Raw genomic sequence first — 18882 nt, forward strand, 5'->3', positions numbered from 1 at the left:
TGCTCTTTGTCTAGGTATTTCTGAGTCTTGTTCTTTCAACAAAAAATTTGGTTTTAAATATTTTTTTTTAAAAGTCAGTGAATTTTTTCAGAAAATTCCTGTTCTCAAGGAAAGTCATGGGAACTGAAGTCACCTTGCTTTGCAAGGACATTTTTGACCCAACACTAAATACTTTGGTATATTTGAACAGTTCTCAATCAGTACTTGACAGTGGTAATTCATGTTGTGTCAGAGCCAATCCCCATCTCTAATAATAATTTGACAACTTTTTATATTCTGTCCATGGTCAAGCTTGGATACAGAAAGAAGAAAAGAAGAAAAAGACTATTAGAGCGTACTTGTAATTATTTTTTAAAAAGGGTCAGCTCCAGATATTTATTTTTCAGTGTCATAGAACTTGTCTGTGAAACAGCTTCTGAGTGATTTTCTAGATGTGAAAGTAAAGCCACACAGGTGCTAATAAAACAATACTAATTAAGAATAGCGAGAATAGAGTAATCAAAGGAAAAGGAAAAGCATGTTACACTGAGCTGCTAAAGGTCATCTAAATGCAGTCTACCTTGAAATGATGCATTAAGTGCCCTCCCTGAACCTAGCTTATAGTAATATAAGTTATATAAGTAATTTATTTTATAGTATATATAATTATATAGTGTATATATACTATATACTATATATATTATATATATAATATATAGTATATATAGTATATAGTATACATATGATACTTATTATATAGTAAGATAATATAATTATATAGTAATATAATTTTACTTAGAGTAATTATATAGTAATATAATTATTATATAGTAATATAATACAATTTTTATAATTAAAGCAGAGAACACTGAAAACACCCAACTCTCCTAAGCTAGAGGGCTGTTTTAGTCTGATTTCCTGCCATAGATTGCTTACTTGGGTGGCTTGCAAGAAGACTAAGTAGATGTTCCTGTTTCCTGGGAGTAATTTTGTAATCAGTTGGCCTTCTTGAACGTTAGAAAATGTTCATTATTCACACACCTTGACTGAAGCTACTTCAGCTGTTTTGCAGTACAATGACTAACAGCGATGCCATATGTAGTAAAGCAGAATAGTCAATGTCATAGATATTTTCTTTTGTACCTGCTGGGTTTCTATCATATAGCTTTGGAAGTATTCTTTAATGAGCTCAGAGTGCCAAGGTGATGTCACCCCAGTGTGGTTGTCAGCTGTCCCCAGGCAGAGGATGATTTGCATTCAGACCAGGCATCCTACAGGGACAGAGCTCCTTATCTGTCTGTCAGTAGTTCATATTAAATGTAGGACAGATCTACTATGGAGTTCAACCTGCTGTCTCCTACATATTAAATAAAAACTTGCTCAAAGGTACTATGTATGCAATTCTCTGAAAAATTGGTTTATGTGGTTTATAAGACAAACATATATGTACCAAGATTTAGCCTAGATCAGATGCGATACCAAGATCTTGCTTTGTTTGGTGTTTTGTGTGTGCTTCAGAATATCCAGAATGTGCCTATATTTTTGCCATGTTGATTCAAAAAAATCTTGCAACCATTAATTTTGAAATATAAATCACACATGGAAAAAAATTACTTGAGAGTTGTCTAATGATCCGTAAAAAGTCACAGCTACATCTTTGACTTGATCAAGACTTCAAACGCACCAGAATGTGTGTTCCTATTCACACTGGAAAACACAGTATTACTAGTGAGGCTGAATGAAAATCTCATCTAGAAGTAACAGTATTCCGAACCAAAAATAAAGCTTAAAAAGTAAAAGTCTGTTTCAGGAGAAACAAGTTTCATATGCACATCAAAGCTCAGTTGGCAGACATTACTCTAATCCTATATTTGCTTCTGCATATGTCTTTGTTAGTCACTAGATTCAGTACCATTCACCCTCTCCTTGTCATTATACTTTCATCCTATATAGTTCTTATCAGTTGATTGCTGGGTGTTTCTGATAACAACGTACTCCCATGTGATCTGGGGATATCACTGGGTGCATCAGAATTAAAGTTAAGTTTCATTTCCTTGACCCAGCTGAGCATACACTGGGATAAAAAACTCTTTTCTTATGAATAGTTTGATTCTCAGTAGGACTGAACTCTGAGAATTCATCATCATCATCAACTCAAATATTGTCCTGCATTTTCTTGTTGAATGACTGTTCAACCTCCCTCCAATGCTTTCTTATATCAGTATCAAAGTCTCTCCTCTCTTTACCTCATAATTCCATGTGAACTGTTGTCCTAATTCCCTTTTTAATAATAACATCAAGACAACCCAAAAATGAGCTCAGAACGTATTTGTACATTCCTACTTTGATTATACAAACAACCAAAATTTTCACTAAGAAGCAGGAGTTTTCATTAGAATCTGACAAACAGTAAACCTCTGGCATTTCCCTAAAAATGTTGCTCAAATAATTGCTTTACTTTGTTCCATCAGTTAGAGCTCTAAGTGAAATATGCATTATCTGAGATCAAGGCATGTGGTTACATGCAGACATTAGTAGCAGCATATAGTACATCCTTCACCCCCTTCCTAGTATTGTTACATTTTTCCCTACCCAGGCAACTACAGAGAAGAGTGAACTGTCTTATTTTGTCTAACAGAGACTTGTGTGAGGATGTAGCTGTTTCTATACGTCCCTCCATCCCGTCTCACCACTGAATGTGAGAACTGATCCCAGGACAGTTCATTTACCACGTAACCCCTGTGAGTAGGAGCAGAATATCTATTGCTAACTTGAGGCAAGGGCATTTTCTCATTGTGCCCAAGTCATAATCAGAAGAAACTATGGGAAACCTGGGTGTGTTCAGGTTTAGATATCACTTACAAGAACTAAAGCAGTTTTAGATTTTTCAGTTTCCATGTTGTTTGAGGAGCAAGGAGAGAAAAAGGACATTTTACAAAGAAATATTTCTGGTCAGGTTAGGCAGAAAAGATTCCCACTAAAATGAAATTTTCATATAAACTAGGTCAGGAAAATATGTTTACTTTATTGCATGAAGATTTGTATAAATTTTGCAGTTTCTGCATACTGTGAGTTTCACAGATTTGTTTAAAAGAAACTCCTAAACTGAATCAGGAGCTAAACTTTTGACTTTGAAACAACTTCCAACTTGCCCTAAAAAAAAAATTCAGATTTTCTGTTGCTTAGACTTCTAAAGAATAAATGTGACATTCTTTATCATTTCCATTTGGCAGTGTTTGGTTTTCAAATTGAACATATATGCACATACACATAACTTGTTTTATTTTAGTTCTGTGCATTTTCATAAACTCTGTGATTATCTCTAGTAAATATGACACCCAGATCCCCTGGCTTTTTCCTCCTTAAAGGGAGCAACTGTGTATCTTCCAATACATTTGCCTAAAGACACATATATGTAAGATATTGGTGCATATGTCATCTTTAGCCTGTTTCCCAGAATGAATATTTTGTGCATACAAGGGATGCAGAGGGTACCAACCACTTCTCTTTCTGGCCCCTGTGCTGATGTTGTGGAAAATTGGTTTCAAATTAGATTATCTGACTTCTTCTGCTCTTATATTTTGATTTCAGAATAACAGTCCATCATTGAGGGTGAGCATAAATAGTAACAAAGGAGTAAAGCACAGAGGAAGAAGGGCAGGTGGTAGGAGCTGCAATGTAAAGCGGTGTGGGATGGGCAATCACGCACATTTAGTTGGTTATGCAAACACCTATGTCTGGGTATAGTCCACAATCTCAGGATCTTGCTACATAAAACAACAAAAGATTCAGACATGATTTTTTCACCATTTATCTCTCTCCTCACATTCCAAAACTAAGACTACTATTTTATTCAATTTGAATAGGAATACAAGTGAAAAAAAATCCTGACTTCTTCAGGATTGATTAGCTCTGTGCTTCAGGTATTCAGATAATCTATCTCACATCTCAAGCAAGCAGTACAGCTGTCAAAACATAGGTGACCCCAAACATTTAACTGTTCATATAAAATGGAAGTGCTTCAGCAGAATAGATATAATTAAGAAGAACAAGGGATTTGCCTTAGTATCGTACTTTACTAAGCACTGACCTTTTGTGGGCAGCTGTTTTGTTGGTATGTGAATGTAACTCCTCAGACCATTCTGGTACTCATGAAAGAGTATTTTTGAAGAAACAAGGTTTTGCACAAAATCTCTTTATCAGACTTAGTGAGGAGGATCTACTGAAGAACAGGCTAAAGGAGCAAACAAAGGGCTAGAGGGATGATCAGAAAAACACTGAATAGTTAGCTCAACTATTCAAAACAAACAAGTCAGTGCAAAACATTAAGTTAGTAGAGCTAAAGAAGAAGGGGGCTAAAGCACCGATTGCAAGCTTTGGCTAGAAAAAGCTACCATTTTCAGACAGGTGGGAGGTAAGAAATGTGTTAAGAGTAGAAGGAAGGAAAAAAAAACCTGTTGGTGATTTTGCTGTTCAATGAACCTTTGCTTCTGCATCGTGTGCATTGGATAAATGGATTACTTTCCCCACACTTTGCCATAGAGCCAGGTGCTTGTATCTCCTGGGGGGAAGATGAGAAGTGTAAATGCCAGCTCACGTAGCAGAGACAAGGTGACTATAGGTTCACTAGCAAGAGCTGTTTAAGATGGTTTCTGGTTTCATGTGACGATGACATTTACGTAAAGGTATGCTGGCTTGAGGACGCTTTTCTGATAATTTCATTTTTGAGCAATTGACCATATACATAATTCTACAGCTGTAGAATTGCAAGCAGTGCAAGGAAAGATTGCTCAGGTTTTAATATAATTAATCTTACTTTAATTGTTAATATTTTACTTTCTCTAAATGCTTTTAAGAATCTACTTGTTTTCAGTTTTATAAAACGTTTTAAAAAATCATAGAATTTTTGAGTTACTTAAATATTTCCATGAATCAGACCTAGAAAAACAAATCTGGTCTGCTTAATATTTTTTTTGCATATTGCCTTCATGTATCTAGACTATGTAAAACATTATTATTAAAAATTTTTAGCAGTGTCCTGCAATAGTTAGATGAACTTCACAGGTATATGTGATAATTGTGGCAAATCAGAAAAGGGCCCCAAAAAAAAAAAAAATCCAAGCCAATTTTATTGTTTCGAATTGGTGTCTTATTTGGTTCTGAACTGCAACTAAGAGTCGAAGTGGAGAAAATCACCTAAATTTACCCTCCCCCTTAGTCAGCGGTGAGCTTCACAGGACCCTCCCCAAGCCATATAAGGCCAGGAAGAATGTGCTAAGCACTGAGTGTGCTAAGAATAAAGTTGTACTGGGATGGATAAGGTTACTTTGAACTCTATATTTCATGTTTCCTGACATACCCCCCAAAGAACTGCAATTATGCTAGCAAGGCTGTAGGAGTGTTGAACAGTTCTTTCCCAGTTCTTTTGATTTTTGTTGCCTCTCCATGCATTCCTGTCCTGTTTAAAGCTGTGGTTTTTTACATTTTATTTCTGGTGTGCACGGTTCTGAGGATATTAGACAAATGAGCTGAAGGTTCACTCTGAGGCATGGCTATTTTTGTTAGAAGCTGATACTTTAGACTGAGCTTGAAGCGTTGCCTCTGGAAGGCCTTGGGTTGTTCTGGGAGGCCAGGTCTGCAGAGGAAACAGACATTTCAGGGAGCATAAAAGAAGAAGGAACACAATTAGAAAAAGCAGAGGACCTCCCTCCTTCTCATTCTGCAAGTCCTGTGAGAGTAAGCAACCCAGAAGTACTATCTAAGCTGCCACAGTGTATCTTGACCTTTTAAACAGAGTATCTCTTACCATCATCATGGCCGAGATAACAGCAGAAGGTACAGTAACTCTTTTCAAATATAATTAACCAAAAATTATATGGGCTTTAACAGTATAAGTGAACTGGCATGTCAAAATGATTTGATGTTCTTAGCAAATAACGTTTTCACTCCAGGATAACTTAATTTTGTTTTCTGCATTAATTTCTATTTTTCTTTCCTGTTTTTTCTTCTCTCTTTTACTTTTTCACTCTTGTAGCCTGAGTTTTTACCAGTTATTGAAGCAAGTTGTCTGTACACCTCTAAAAATAGCCTTAGTTTCATTTGCAGAACACCATTATTTAGGCAGCCCCATTAGAGTGATACAAACAGGGAATGTCTGAAGTTAAGGGTTCTATTCTCAAGCCTTTGCTCAGAAAAAAAGCTTTGGTAGTCCCTTATAATCAGAGATTTACCAGAGTCAGAATAGCTTGTTTGCCCTGATTTTTTCCATAGGGAGCACAGATTATTTTTGAACTGTAGATGAAGTTACTGAAGGGTAAAAGGTAAAAATCCCTCTTTTATCCTTATTTAGGTAGACTTCTAAGGGAGTCAGTGAAAATTGTGCTTAAATAAATACGCCAGATGTCAGCCTGCAAAAAGAAAGGCAATTGTATTAACCAATAAATGCATATTCTAAAATGCGAATGTTTAATGTATTTTAATATTTCCTGACCATTCATACTTAAATAACATTTTAGATGCTTAACAATATTTTATCAGCTGAAGTCATAAGAGGGGATATATTTAAAATGCAACCCTCTTTAATACTGAGTATTTTAGTTGAATTTCACTCCAACTTTTTTTCCAGTGTTTATATGAATTTAATAACAAAAATGTAATAATGACAAAAATACAAAAAAAAGCTTTTAAACAGTAAAAACTTCTGAAAGTAACTTTTTTCTTTCAGTGCATGAAAGGTGTAGTTTTCATCTTCCATTTTTATTGTTCATACTTGTAAAAGGATCTGCATTAAGTGCTATTAGAAAGTGATCCTGTTCCTTCTTAAGGGCTGACGTTAGAACTGTGTCAAGTAGTACAATCCTTGCTTGATGTCTGGTTAGCCACATCAGGGAGGCAATGTGATTTTTTAATCAGCAGTTGGACTGATCTATAATTTACTTCTGGCTGCAAATACTGCCAAAACAGGTGGCTCAGCCTGACGGCCCTAACCCAAATACTAACACCGGTTTATTTAGATATTCTTAACAAGGCTGGTTGGAAACATTGGTTATTTTCCAGCTGTTACGAAGCAAATCTGTGAAAAAACCAAATTAGCAAGATTTTTGGTCCAAAATTAATGGCAAAAAATATAAGCCTTTACAACCAGTCTGACTCTTCAATCATTTAGCTTATTAAAGACAGAAAATTAAAGACTCTAGAATGAAACAAAAGACCATTGAATGAAAGAAAATAGAGTCTGATTTTTTAAAAATTTTGTTTGTATAGTGTTTTTACAGAAGTGTTTTTACAGCTGTAACAGTGTATGTCTTCTGTGGGGCTTTTTGTACAAAGCATAGACTTGGATGATAAGGGGCATCAGCTCCCCTGTAAGTAAGCTGACCTTCCACATGACAGGGAAATAAACTGTATAATTAGTTCGTTTGGCTTAGGTTTTTTTGTTTTGTTTTGGTTTGGTTTTTTTCCCATGTACTTGGAATGCACTTGTAGTGATTGACTGATTTTTAAACACTGTATCCACAAGATGGAAATTTTATTTATGGCAAAAAGTAACAATTCAGCCTGGAGCTAATGTTTCACTGCAGCTTGTTTTCCTCTGGGGCTAGTACTGGCACTCGCAACCTGAAAGTTTAGATATAAACTTCAGCAACATATAGTTTGGATAAACAAAAAGCTATTCAACTACCTGTTACTTCACACAATTTATTTTGTTTTCCACACCACCTCCCAGCCCATGATTTGCTGGGCTCTTCATGACTTTGGTAGGACTAAACCACTTGCTCCTTGCAATAGGTATTTATAACTCTTTTTTCCACTGTCAGTCACAGAGCCAGACTCCTGGCTGCTTGCCTTTGGGGTACCATGCTGACACATCAGAGAGCAGGGCACAACAGCCGTGCAGGCACTGCCATGGACAGTGTGGCTGCTGTTTAGAGATTTAGCCCAAGCCTGGCAGGGTGTGCTGGTGCACATCTCAGGGCTCTCCTTCGACAGCCTGTGTCAGGGCAAGGATCTATTCAGAGATGAACACGGGCAATGGGGAACTCTTTCAGGTTCAACAGCATGATAATGACAGTGAGATTTAGTAACTCAAATATGTAGCCAAAAAGCAATTACCCTGCACTGAATACTTGCACCAAAACCTACATGTGTTACTTATTCTTTTACACAGTTACAAATTGTTAGTTGTGGAAATACTGGTGAAATGTACACTGTGAAAGACAAAATGAGATCCCTGAAGACAGCAATTCATAAATGTCCTTAGAAAGCTGGCAGGACCCATGTCTCTAGCTGTCAAGTATTTAGGAGAAGATTCCAAAGGATTATCTTCAGCATTCTCATATTACATGTCATTGGGATCACAGAAATGTACTATTAAAAAGTGGAAGTCCTTAAAGTTGTATTTTAAAAAAGTACAAAGAGTCAGTACAGGGACTAAGTACTCTGTCTTTGCAATACTCTCAGGATCTAACATTATTATTAATATTAGTCATATTATTGCAATTGATACTGATTATTGCTCTTGTAATTATTACATTTAAGCTGTTACTGAGTATTCTTGTAGCAGCCAGGATCTTTTCTCAGGTCCACTTAAGACTTTGTCTAAAAAGCCATGGGTCTCCAGCTGTGCTACTCCACTGTGTCTATGAACACAGGGATTGGACTGGACTCAGTGGCAGATGTAGTTGAAGGTGCCACCACTGAAACATGAACAGAAAAAGGCTGACACCTCTGAGAAATGGCTCCTGCCAATGTACAGCTTAATCTGTATGTGCACAACGGCTCCAGCACCAGCCCTATAGCTGGTCCTTTCTAGTCCAATCTCCTGCAGGTCACAGTGCAAGGTTGATGGGCATCCCCTGACACTTCATCCTCCCACGCAGGGAAGAATGAACAGAGACCAGCTCTGCTTGCTGCAATGCTCTGGAGACTGTGCACTGATCTAATCCAGGAAGGTGAGGAGAGGAGAAAGACAAGGTTTCTGTGCCAGCTGTTTGTCTCCACAACTTATTTCCCCAGTGGAGCAAGAGAGAAGCAGGAGTCAAATAGAAATGTGACAATGAGTCACAGTTTGGTCCTTATTTTGCAGCTGAGTGCTGTGCAACTACATATTTCCTCTGTCTGGGAGCAGGCTGCAAGGAGACAGGCTAGCCCCAAGGCTACACACAGCTTGTCAGTGACAAAATCAAAATTAGCTTCTGCATTTCAGCCCTTTTCTCAGGCTATTGGATAACTATGAAAAGTTTTAAGATGTAAACCATTTCAAAAGGCAAAAATATGTGTATGCTTGAAGATTAACAGACATTAAACTACTAATGTATGAGAAATAACACACAAGAGCCAGAGGATAAAATCCCAATTATTTCTTGAGTGTGATGGTCAGAAGCTAACAGAGGTATTCAGTTGGCAAAATGTTTAATGAAGGCACAGTAGAAGCAAGAGTCAGATAGCTACTTCTCATGGTAATTCATGTACTGCTGCTAGATGTGCCGGTTGTGCTGTCTGCAAGAGGGGCCTAGATGAATAAATTGGATTAGATTATTCATTTTGATGACTAAAGGCATAAGAGGTGTTTCTTATCCTCCTTTCTTACTTCTGTTTATGCTTGGAGCTAGGGTGTTTATATAGAATCTATTTGCATCTAGCAAATTTTCAAAATGATGAGTTGTCTTCTTTTTCTGCCTTTCAATGTTGATGAGGATGAAGATAGTATACCTATTACAGCAGGGTAAGGAAAATACAACAATTTTAGCTATGATTTTTTGAAATCTGTCTGTTCTTGTTCAGAACAACCTGGTAAAATCAACAGCCTAATTACCCAAAGTAAGAAAAAAAAAAAGTCCTAAAACCCAGCTCTGCCTGTGAAAAAGTCTTTGTGGGGAACAAAAGCTCCAAATTCTTACTGAAGTTCCTTAAAATTATAGTTCCCTGTGACTGTGGGCCTGTACAACTGTGCTGGTTTGGCTTCAGCCTTGTGTTTTCTCATACATAGCCTGTTGAGGCAACCAGGAGGCCAGATTGATTAGCTTGACTTTTAGGTTTAAGAATTTGTGGACAACTCTACTCAAAGCCAATACAGTATTTATGCACCTTCAGTTGGTACAGGGCAACACTTACACACAATCCATTACTTTAGGTAGACCCTTAGAGAGTCAGGGGATTAGCTCTGGACAGCACAAAGACTGAAAACCTATAAAGCAGAGGGCCAAGCTAATGCATCGTGCTAGTACACGACAGGCTAAAACTGTGAGTGTACAGTTAGCTCTTGTTGTGGGCAAACAGCTCGACTGTAGGTCTGAATATTTATTTACTTTTTTTTTTTTAAACGTCACAAAGAACCTTGTGATCTTAAGTATTTGGAGCATATTTTAATGATACTTATATCATGATAAATGTTTTTACAATCCTACCAGTGTTTTCAAATTATTGGGAAAATCAGTTACCACTGACCTAAAAATGAAATCTGTGCAACTACTTACATTTTCAGAAATCCCAACCTACAGTTTCAGAGACCTAAACATTGAAATGAAATCTAGTCTAGAAATATTTTGAGAGCTTTCACCCATTGCCTGCAATATAAATACTGAGTAAGAGGTAGATTTATTCTCTTTTTACTGCTCAGTTCTGGAAAGCAAAAATTGTTTTATTTTAAAACATTTCATAATACAGGTCTGGCTTCTGTTCAGGACATACTGAGGAGAGAGAAACAAATCAGAGTTACCCCATTTGAAGTAGCTCACCATTTACAGAAATGAAAAGCTTTTTCCTTTCTGATGTTGACAGTCACTGGTTTATTCTCTGTTTTAAAAGACTGAACTAGTGCAAATTATTCATTTTACCAGGTAAACCATATTACAGTATAGAGGGTGAATTGCTTTTAATCCAAATAATTGAAAAGGCTTTTACATCATCGATTTTAAACATGATTTAAATTAACAAACAAGAAACCTGGATTTCAAAATAGCAATTTTCAAGTTTTTTTGCAAATGTCATCTATCATTCTTTTTCCCAAAAGAGACTAATATGGCAACTGAATACAGCCCTTCTCACTAAATTTGTGCCTTTTAGAGAGCAAGATAACCTAATTATCTGTCTAATAAAAAATTCTATATTTTGGGAATAATGTATCTGGATTGTTAGGTTTTTTCATATTAGTTTGGGGTATTTTGTTTTGGTTTTTAATGCTGGAGAATGGTAAATGGTGCATTTCTCTTTTGCTAGATGATGGTTTCATTTTTCTTGTGGTTTCTGTCAAGCTTCATTAGGATGGAAATTTTAATTTAATTAAAATGGTACAAACCCAGCATTTAAAAATTGTTTATATGTGTCTATTTACATACTTAGATAATAGAAATAGGTTAAATAGAAAAAGACCATTTTAAATATAAGCTCTCTTGATAAGTTGAATGATTTACTAAACAAATATAGTGCTATTTCTAATTAAGGTTCTTGGCCACTGCATCTTATAAGAATATATAACTGAGAGAGCTCATTTTCTTTCATGTAATGTTTATGCAAAGGTTAGGGAAAAAATCTACTTTTTTTTTTTTTAAATTTTCTTTAGTCCTTGATATAAATAAGATAATAATTGAGTACAAATAGTAAAATAAATTGAAATTAGGAACATATTCTTTACATTTGCAAACAGGTTATACTCTAAAGAAAAGGCTGCCCTAATTTGCCCTAATTTGACTGCTTCTGCTTAGCCATTGAGTTCCAAAAATTCAGTGATTTCTAGTGATTTCTTTAACACTTTTTACAACTGTAATGGCATGATCATAGTTTTTTTGTTTGTTTGTTTGTTTGGTTTTTTTTGTTTAAATAAGTGTGATTTCTATAAACAATAATGGAAAATTGTGGTATTGTGTAAGTGTGGTCCTTAGCACAGGGTTTTCTTAAATTCCATTTTAATTTTAAAGGGCATTTTTAAAAATGACATTTATGGAAAACTTTAGCTTATGATTCAGAAAGCATCAGCAATTATGTTCCCTTCCTATATTCCCCCACTGCAGCCTCATTTTAGTGGGTCTTAAAGAGGAGGATTGTTGAGAGTAATACTGAAATATCTTCAGAGAGGTGAAGATATTTTTTACTGATTAAAAGCAAACCAAAGGTGAGGTCAAAGAGAACTTGCAGAGACAGGCAGCCTTCATATTCTTGCTGCTTTACATTGACAGATCAGACTGGTCATGCTGTACATGAAGTCTATAAGCAAGAAGGAAGATATAAAGTCATTGCATATAAACACTTATCTTAAAGCTATGGACAGCCAGCAGTGCTTTTTATTCATATGATCCCACTATCATGTTCTCTTATTAACTTTAAACATTTTTCTAAAATATTTAATATTTTAATTGTATCCCTGTACCTTTATATAGTATGTCTTGCTTCAGCGCAAGACGTACTACATATGGAACAAACCATTCAGACTTTAGATTCCGTTGCATTGGAACAAGCCATTCAGACTTTAGATTCCTGAGTAGGAGTGTGTTTAAGCTCTATGTGGTAAAAAGGGACCAGAAGGATTTAGCTTCTGGTTTTTTTCCTAATATGTGCCTACAGCACAGTTGATTTATGTAAGAAAGTCTATTTCGGGAATTGTGAAGCAAGTACATGGCTACCAAATATTTGACTAATGGTAGAGATAGTGACACCAATAGGTGGCAGAAATACCAGAGGACACTGCTGACAGATCTTATTTTGTCCCATGTTCTGTCCTTTTCTTCATAGCCTCTGATATTTTTTGTCCCTCTACTCTAAATGCAAAACATAATGAGACAAACATAATAAAGCACACTATTAAGCAGCTACATTATTCTTTAGACTCATTATATTTTGAGTAAAAGAGATGAGCTAACAAAACAGGTCGTGCATTGTAGAGGAGGCTAAAGAGAAAAAAACATAGGAGATACTTTTTTTTTTTAAATCCCAAATAGTTCATATGCTAAAACTACCTATGTTATACTTTCACTCAAATCAGTTCAGTTGCTTAAAATCATAGTCAGTGCTGAGCTTTATCCTTACAAATCAGAATGAAAAAGCTGTGGCTTTAAGTCTTGAATAAGCCTCACTTGAGTCCAGGGGCAGATTTGACCTTCTTTTAGAATAAGCCTGAGAGCACAGTATGATCTTGTATCTAGTCTAGAAGTTCTGCTTGGTGCCATGCAAAGGCATTTACCATAAGAAAGGAAACTATTAAATGCCAGGCACAGAAAAACTTTCTCACTGGAGAAGTCTCCTCTTTGTGTCTTCAAAGATAGTTTTAAAAAATCCTTTACAAATATGTAATGAGTAAAGACCTGCTACTCCCTCTATGTGCTTATGTTCTCACAACTTCAAAAGTATCTCTGTACCTTTGCCTGGAGTCAAATTGTCAAAGGCACAATGAATCTAAGCCTTTGTAGCCTCCTTTGGTATGTAAATGAACTCAATTTTTTCCTATATTCCATTATGTAGATTTAAGTTGTGGTTCTCTGTACATGTCAGGAAGGCTAAATCTTGTTTCAGTCTTTGCTGAAAGGGCTATTCACAATTGACACAATTACCATAAATATAGTTTTCTGGTAACAATTTTACTGTTTTAGAGGCATAATTTAATACATCTATTCAAATGTTAAGGTCCTTATTTTGCACTGACCTTTTCCTCCTATAGCAGGTAGGACCTTAATTTTGACTTCAGTTCTATCCGTGCAACTCTCACTGAAGTCAGCTGTATTAGTACATGAACACATCAGGTGTAGGATACACCATAACACCCCAAAATGGTGATAACCCAAGTATAAGGTGCAGTTCAGGTTATAGGCATTGAATGGTTTATAATCCCAATATTTAAACTGTAACTGCAACATAAAAGTTTAGTATAATTTCAATGGCTTTTTCTAAGGAAAACATTAAAACTCTCTTTTTCCTAGAAGTTTATTGCCTCACCATTCATGATAGGAGTAGAAAATGTGAGCATTTTCCAGGGAAGCATCTAAAGTTAGACTGACCTTTTAATATATTTACTGTTGATTTGGTTTGTTGGGGATTTTTTGGTTGTTTGCTTTTTTTTTTTTTTTTTTTTTTTACCAGGAGTGTTAGTATAACACTATTATAGAAAAGATCTGCGGTAGATGTTGAATGTGAACCTTGCCTGTCTGGGACCTCTCCATGACTAGAAGGCTGACTGCATCCTATGAGTTGGAGCAGAAACATTATTATTTACTCTAAATTTATCTCAAACATTATTAAGTTCATGAAGATGTTCTTTTGCAGTAGAAAGTGAATTCTGAGAACACAACTTTTTTTGCTGATTCAAAAATGGAAGGGCACAAAAACCTTTACTCTTTGTTTTTAATCAGTAAATATGCTTGACAAAATTTTAACCTTAGTAAGAGGCCCGAAAACTTAAAAAACTAAATACAAGCTTTTTTTTTCCCAGCAAAAAACCCCCGCCGTATTATCAGATACTCAAGCAGAATTCATCCATGTGAGATATATTTATGCTAAAATGGATCTCTTATTCTAACATTGTGATTTTGAATTCATTGATTACATAGAAGCCACGTGAAATGCTCTGGAGAACGTAGCGCTCTACTCTGCTGTTAGCAAATCAGATGAAGTAATGAATTTCCAGATCAGTAGAAGTGAAAACTCTTCCAACTTACTCCCTCCCGTTCTTCCCCTTCCAGACATAAGTGCAGTGTGTCCCTCTGCTCAGACACACAGCTCCATGTCTATTCCTTTCATTTATCACAAGGGAGATATCCATAGATTTTGTAATACAACTTGATTGTATTTTGCCTGCAAGTTCCTATTGAACCAGAAGTGTCCAGGGATGTGTTGTTTTCTTTGTACAGAGGTCATGTAAGAACAATCACAAGGAAAATTTTGCTAGGTCAACTATACTCTAGAAAGAAAGGAACTTTGAAAATTATGTGGAAAACAGCTGCAGATATATGAGAACACAATTTCGGGAAATGTTGGCAAGGTTAGCTATTGATGAGGTTTTAGCATACATTTGAAATTAAAATTAAATGTGAATAAAAGTGTGCATATGTAGATATTAGTGCATTGGGAAGGGGAATCAGCAATTTTGCCTGAGTTAATGAATTAAGATAATTTTAACTATACAGAAAAAAACAGTGATGTGAAATAGGATTTTGTCTTAGAAAATAATTAGTAGAAAATTAATTTTAAGCATATATTTGCCATTGTTTAATTCATCAATCAGGATAGGCAAATTTATTTCATACTGTGAATGCTAAGGGCAGTTTCACAAACGGAAAAGTTAGTCAGTTGTAAAATTAACTTTTACAACGTTGTTGCTATTCACTCTTCAGTATGTCATTCTAAGTATAGATCAGAAATAATGGCACATCTGTGAAGGCTGTCAGGATTATAATGTGGCACTGGATCTAATTTTTTTCCCCTGTGGTAGTGCTTAGGTCAGGGCTACTTTGGTCTAATGACTAGGCTTTATGTAGCTAGAAACAGCCTCTACACTAGAATCCTGAAATAATTTAAAGATTCTTCTATTTCCTTAATATTTTATTGAATAAAATCATTTGGGCAATTATTTTAAGCTTCAATGTGCTACTAAAGTGAATATTAAACTACACAACTGTCCAAAAGCATCCTCCCTTCCCTGGAGAAAATGAGGTTCTGGGAAGACCTTCATTCTCTATTCCTGAAAGGAGGTTGTAGTGAGATGGGGTTCAGCCTCTTCTGCCAGCAACAAGTGACAGGACAAGAGGAGATAGCCTCTAGCTGCAACAGGGGAGGTACAAGCTGGACTTCAGGAGAATTTCTGCACTGTAATACATTGGAATGGACTGCCCAGGGAGGTGTGGAGTCTAACCCTGGAGGTGTTCAAGATAAAACTGGACATGGCAACTAGCACCATGGTCTAGTTGGCAAGGTGGGGATCAGAAAGTTTGAACTCGATGATCTCAGAGATCTTAACCCTAAATGACTTTGTGATTCTGTGACTAAATTCTGGAGAATATTTTTAGTGCTTACTTGTGCTGTTCTGATATCTAAATCATGCTTTACATTTTGCATTCCATGACTGGGTTTTTTACATGAGTAACACAAAGAAAAGTGATTACTGCACCCTTCATTCTCCTGGAGATGACCACATCTGGTAGGTTTCAGGACCTATGAGATTCCTCACTACCCCCTGCCAAAGCCATTTGCAGTGGGATGCCTCTCCTTCCAGTGCTGGATGGCTGTGGTTCTCCCATGTCCCCAGGTGCAATGAAGCAGGCAGCTGAGCTCGTGCTCCCCACAGACACACATCTCTCCAACCCACCTTCATGCCTCACTTTCCCCAACTTTTGTACTCCCATTAATCATCCTGTCTATTAAATCTTAGTTCTGCTACCTCAAATCAGTGCTACTTCAAGCAGAACAGGCAGCACAGTGCTTCTTAGTTCTTGTAGTTACAGTGTTTTTGAGTTTATTCTCAAATATCAGAAATCTTCATATTCTGAGAGATGTTTTCAGCATAGCAGAAATTTGTCTTAGATATTGCAAACCTTATATAAAATTTTAAGTAACCCTCTCCATTGTTCTCTCTGTTGTACTGAGACACTTGGAGCTGTGAATGCAGAATATTTATTTGCAAATATCATGAAGTTGTAATCATTGATTCCTTGTATCTACAGACTCTGCCACTTTCCCCTCTGTTCTTTCATCAAGCTGTTTACATATTCTTGGCATTTCTCAAATGTGAATACAATTTTAACTTCCAGATGCTCAATCTTCCCCTGAAAATGCCCAGGTAGGCAGATATGAATTACATCTTCTTTTGAAAACAGATGTACATTGGTTGCATTGGAGCAATTCCAGTGTCGGTCTTGTCCCACTGGAGGAAGCAGCTGTTCTTCAGGTGAAACTATTTAAATAAGAACAAAAAAGCACCTTATAAATTTTCTGTTTTCTAGCCCAGAAACCTAATTTTTAGCCAATTCCATATCTCCATTTTATTATGTTTGTGCAAATAAGCAGGAAGGGAGACCTTTCCTCTTGTCCTGCACAATGTCTGCAAAAAAATTATGCAGAAGTCTGAATTCTGAGTCTTGTGGGCACACTGGACATAAAAATAGTGATGATTAATATTAGGTTCCTATGTTAAAGAATAAAATGAAATAGTGACATAAAAGCTTGTAAGTCCTTAAAAAAGTCTCTGGATTTTCTTCCCACTCTGACTACTCATTTTCTCAGTTGCCTGGTGAACAGCTTGTAGTTTGTTATGTAGTATGGAAATCAATCTCTGATCTGCAAAAAACTCAACGAAGCAACAAACCCAAAAAAACAACAACAGGTTTTCTTCTTTTGTACAATAGTAGGTATCAAAACAAAGCAAATATATAAAGTGTGATAAAAAAATTAGTGTTTAGAAAAGCTTGTGAAGTCCTGGTCATACACCATCTTCTCTTCTCTTCTCTTCTCTTCTCTTCTCTTCTCTTCTCTTCTCTTCCTCTTCTCTTCTCATGCAAGCAATACCAAAGCCCCTTCTCTTTTAGGGTATACTTTAATTAGGTAAATATAAAATAAGCATGAGCTACATTAACACACTAAATCTGAATATGCTGTGTATTCTGCAAACAGAGAAATGAAGGTGTTAAAATATTCAGACTTTGTGATCTTCACTGAAGAACTGCACCCAGTCTTAAAGTTTAAGTTGTAGAAGCATATTGTAAAATTCAGAAACTTCAGGGTTTTCTGAAAGCACGTTTTAATACAGTAGCTCTCTCAGTAGTTTCCTCACTAAAACAATTTTCTTTTTTTCAGTTGTCTCTAAAGAATATACAAGTGACACCCATCTTCCCATAGATTGAACTGGTTCAAGTTAGTGTAAATGAAAACTCAGCTAATATATTCAGCTTTTATAGAATGCATTCTCTATACAGCAATTCTCGAAGATAACATTCAAAGCTTTTTCCTATCTTGGTCCCATTTTTATTCCACTTTTGGTGTTTACTGTAAACTCTTTTACATTTGCCAACTCATTGAATATTTCCAGTCATTGCCTTGAAACAGCCTTTGTTGCTATTACTAATAACAAAATCCTTGTTGTCTTTAAGGTTTTGTAGAGAATAATTTCACTTTGCCTAATTATATAAGTCTTCAAAAAGTAGATACATTTACATAGGCCTTTAATGAATGTTGTCTGCATGAAATTTTCTAAAACTCTGAATTTGGTTTTGGAAAAGATTCCCCTGTTTTCAGCCACAGTCAGGACTATCTATGTTGGCTTTCAATCTTTCCACTTCTTTCATGCCTTTCATTATTTTAATTGAAAGAATCAAGGTTTTCTGCCACATCAAATATAGAAATATTGCCTTTTATTCTCACAATGATTGAATCACTTTGAATAGAACTAGAACTGTAGTGGTGTCTCATCAGCTGAAAAAGAACAGTACGCATGCCATGTGAAAAAGCACATATTTTGAGTATTTTATTAACATTTAGTACCTTTCTGATTTACTTTTTGTTGAAGAAATATAACTTTTGTTTTAGCTTTACAACTTTAATGCCAGGGCCATGAAGAGGAAAGATAAGGAAATAATAAATTATTTTATTCTTCGATGATTTTATAACCAGAATTGAATGAAGACTTTTTTGGACATAGATATTAATAATGTGAACTTCCAAACATACAGACTATTAATTTTCTGTGGATCTCTTGTACAAATATCATTTTAATGGCTTGTATGCTTCTGAAGATATCATCAGAATTTATTCCATATAAAAGTTACCTGCCAAAATAGCCACTATATGAATCTGCAAATGCTTCAGCGCTCTAATTCTTTTTAATCTATACTTCCTTCTGAAAATAGTAGCTCCTGACAAAGGTGATGTGAATTGAAGGATCAGTTTGGACAGAAATACAGAAATTATAAAAATCATGCCAATATTTCT

The 18882-nt window shown here is 35.8% G+C and overlaps 1 protein-coding gene across 18 annotated transcripts in view; it reads left to right on the forward strand.

The window, feature by feature from the left end:
- TRDN (triadin) overlaps positions 1-18882 on the forward strand; it is a 229716-nt gene that overhangs the window by 1836 nt on the left and 208998 nt on the right. For 15 of the 18 annotated variants that reach the window (XM_039707305.1, XM_039707306.1, XM_039707300.1 and 12 more), the window contains exon 1: positions 5348-5814. The exons of 1 other annotated variant lie outside the window; for it this stretch is intronic. In XM_039707305.1, coding sequence (XP_039563239.1) covers positions 5793-5814 — 22 coding nt within the window. In that variant the 5' untranslated portion in view covers positions 5348-5792. Of the gene's footprint in view, positions 1-5347; positions 5815-16716; positions 16739-18882 lie in introns of those variants that run through there. 2 more of the 18 variants (XM_039707311.1, XM_039707309.1) reach the window with 2 other exon arrangements.

The sequence above is a fragment of the Passer montanus genome, unplaced genomic scaffold (genome assembly GCF_014805655.1).
Source record: "Passer montanus isolate IOZ18808 unplaced genomic scaffold, ASM1480565v1 scaffold2, whole genome shotgun sequence".
In the NCBI taxonomy this organism is placed as follows: Eukaryota; Metazoa; Chordata; class Aves; order Passeriformes; family Passeridae; genus Passer; species Passer montanus.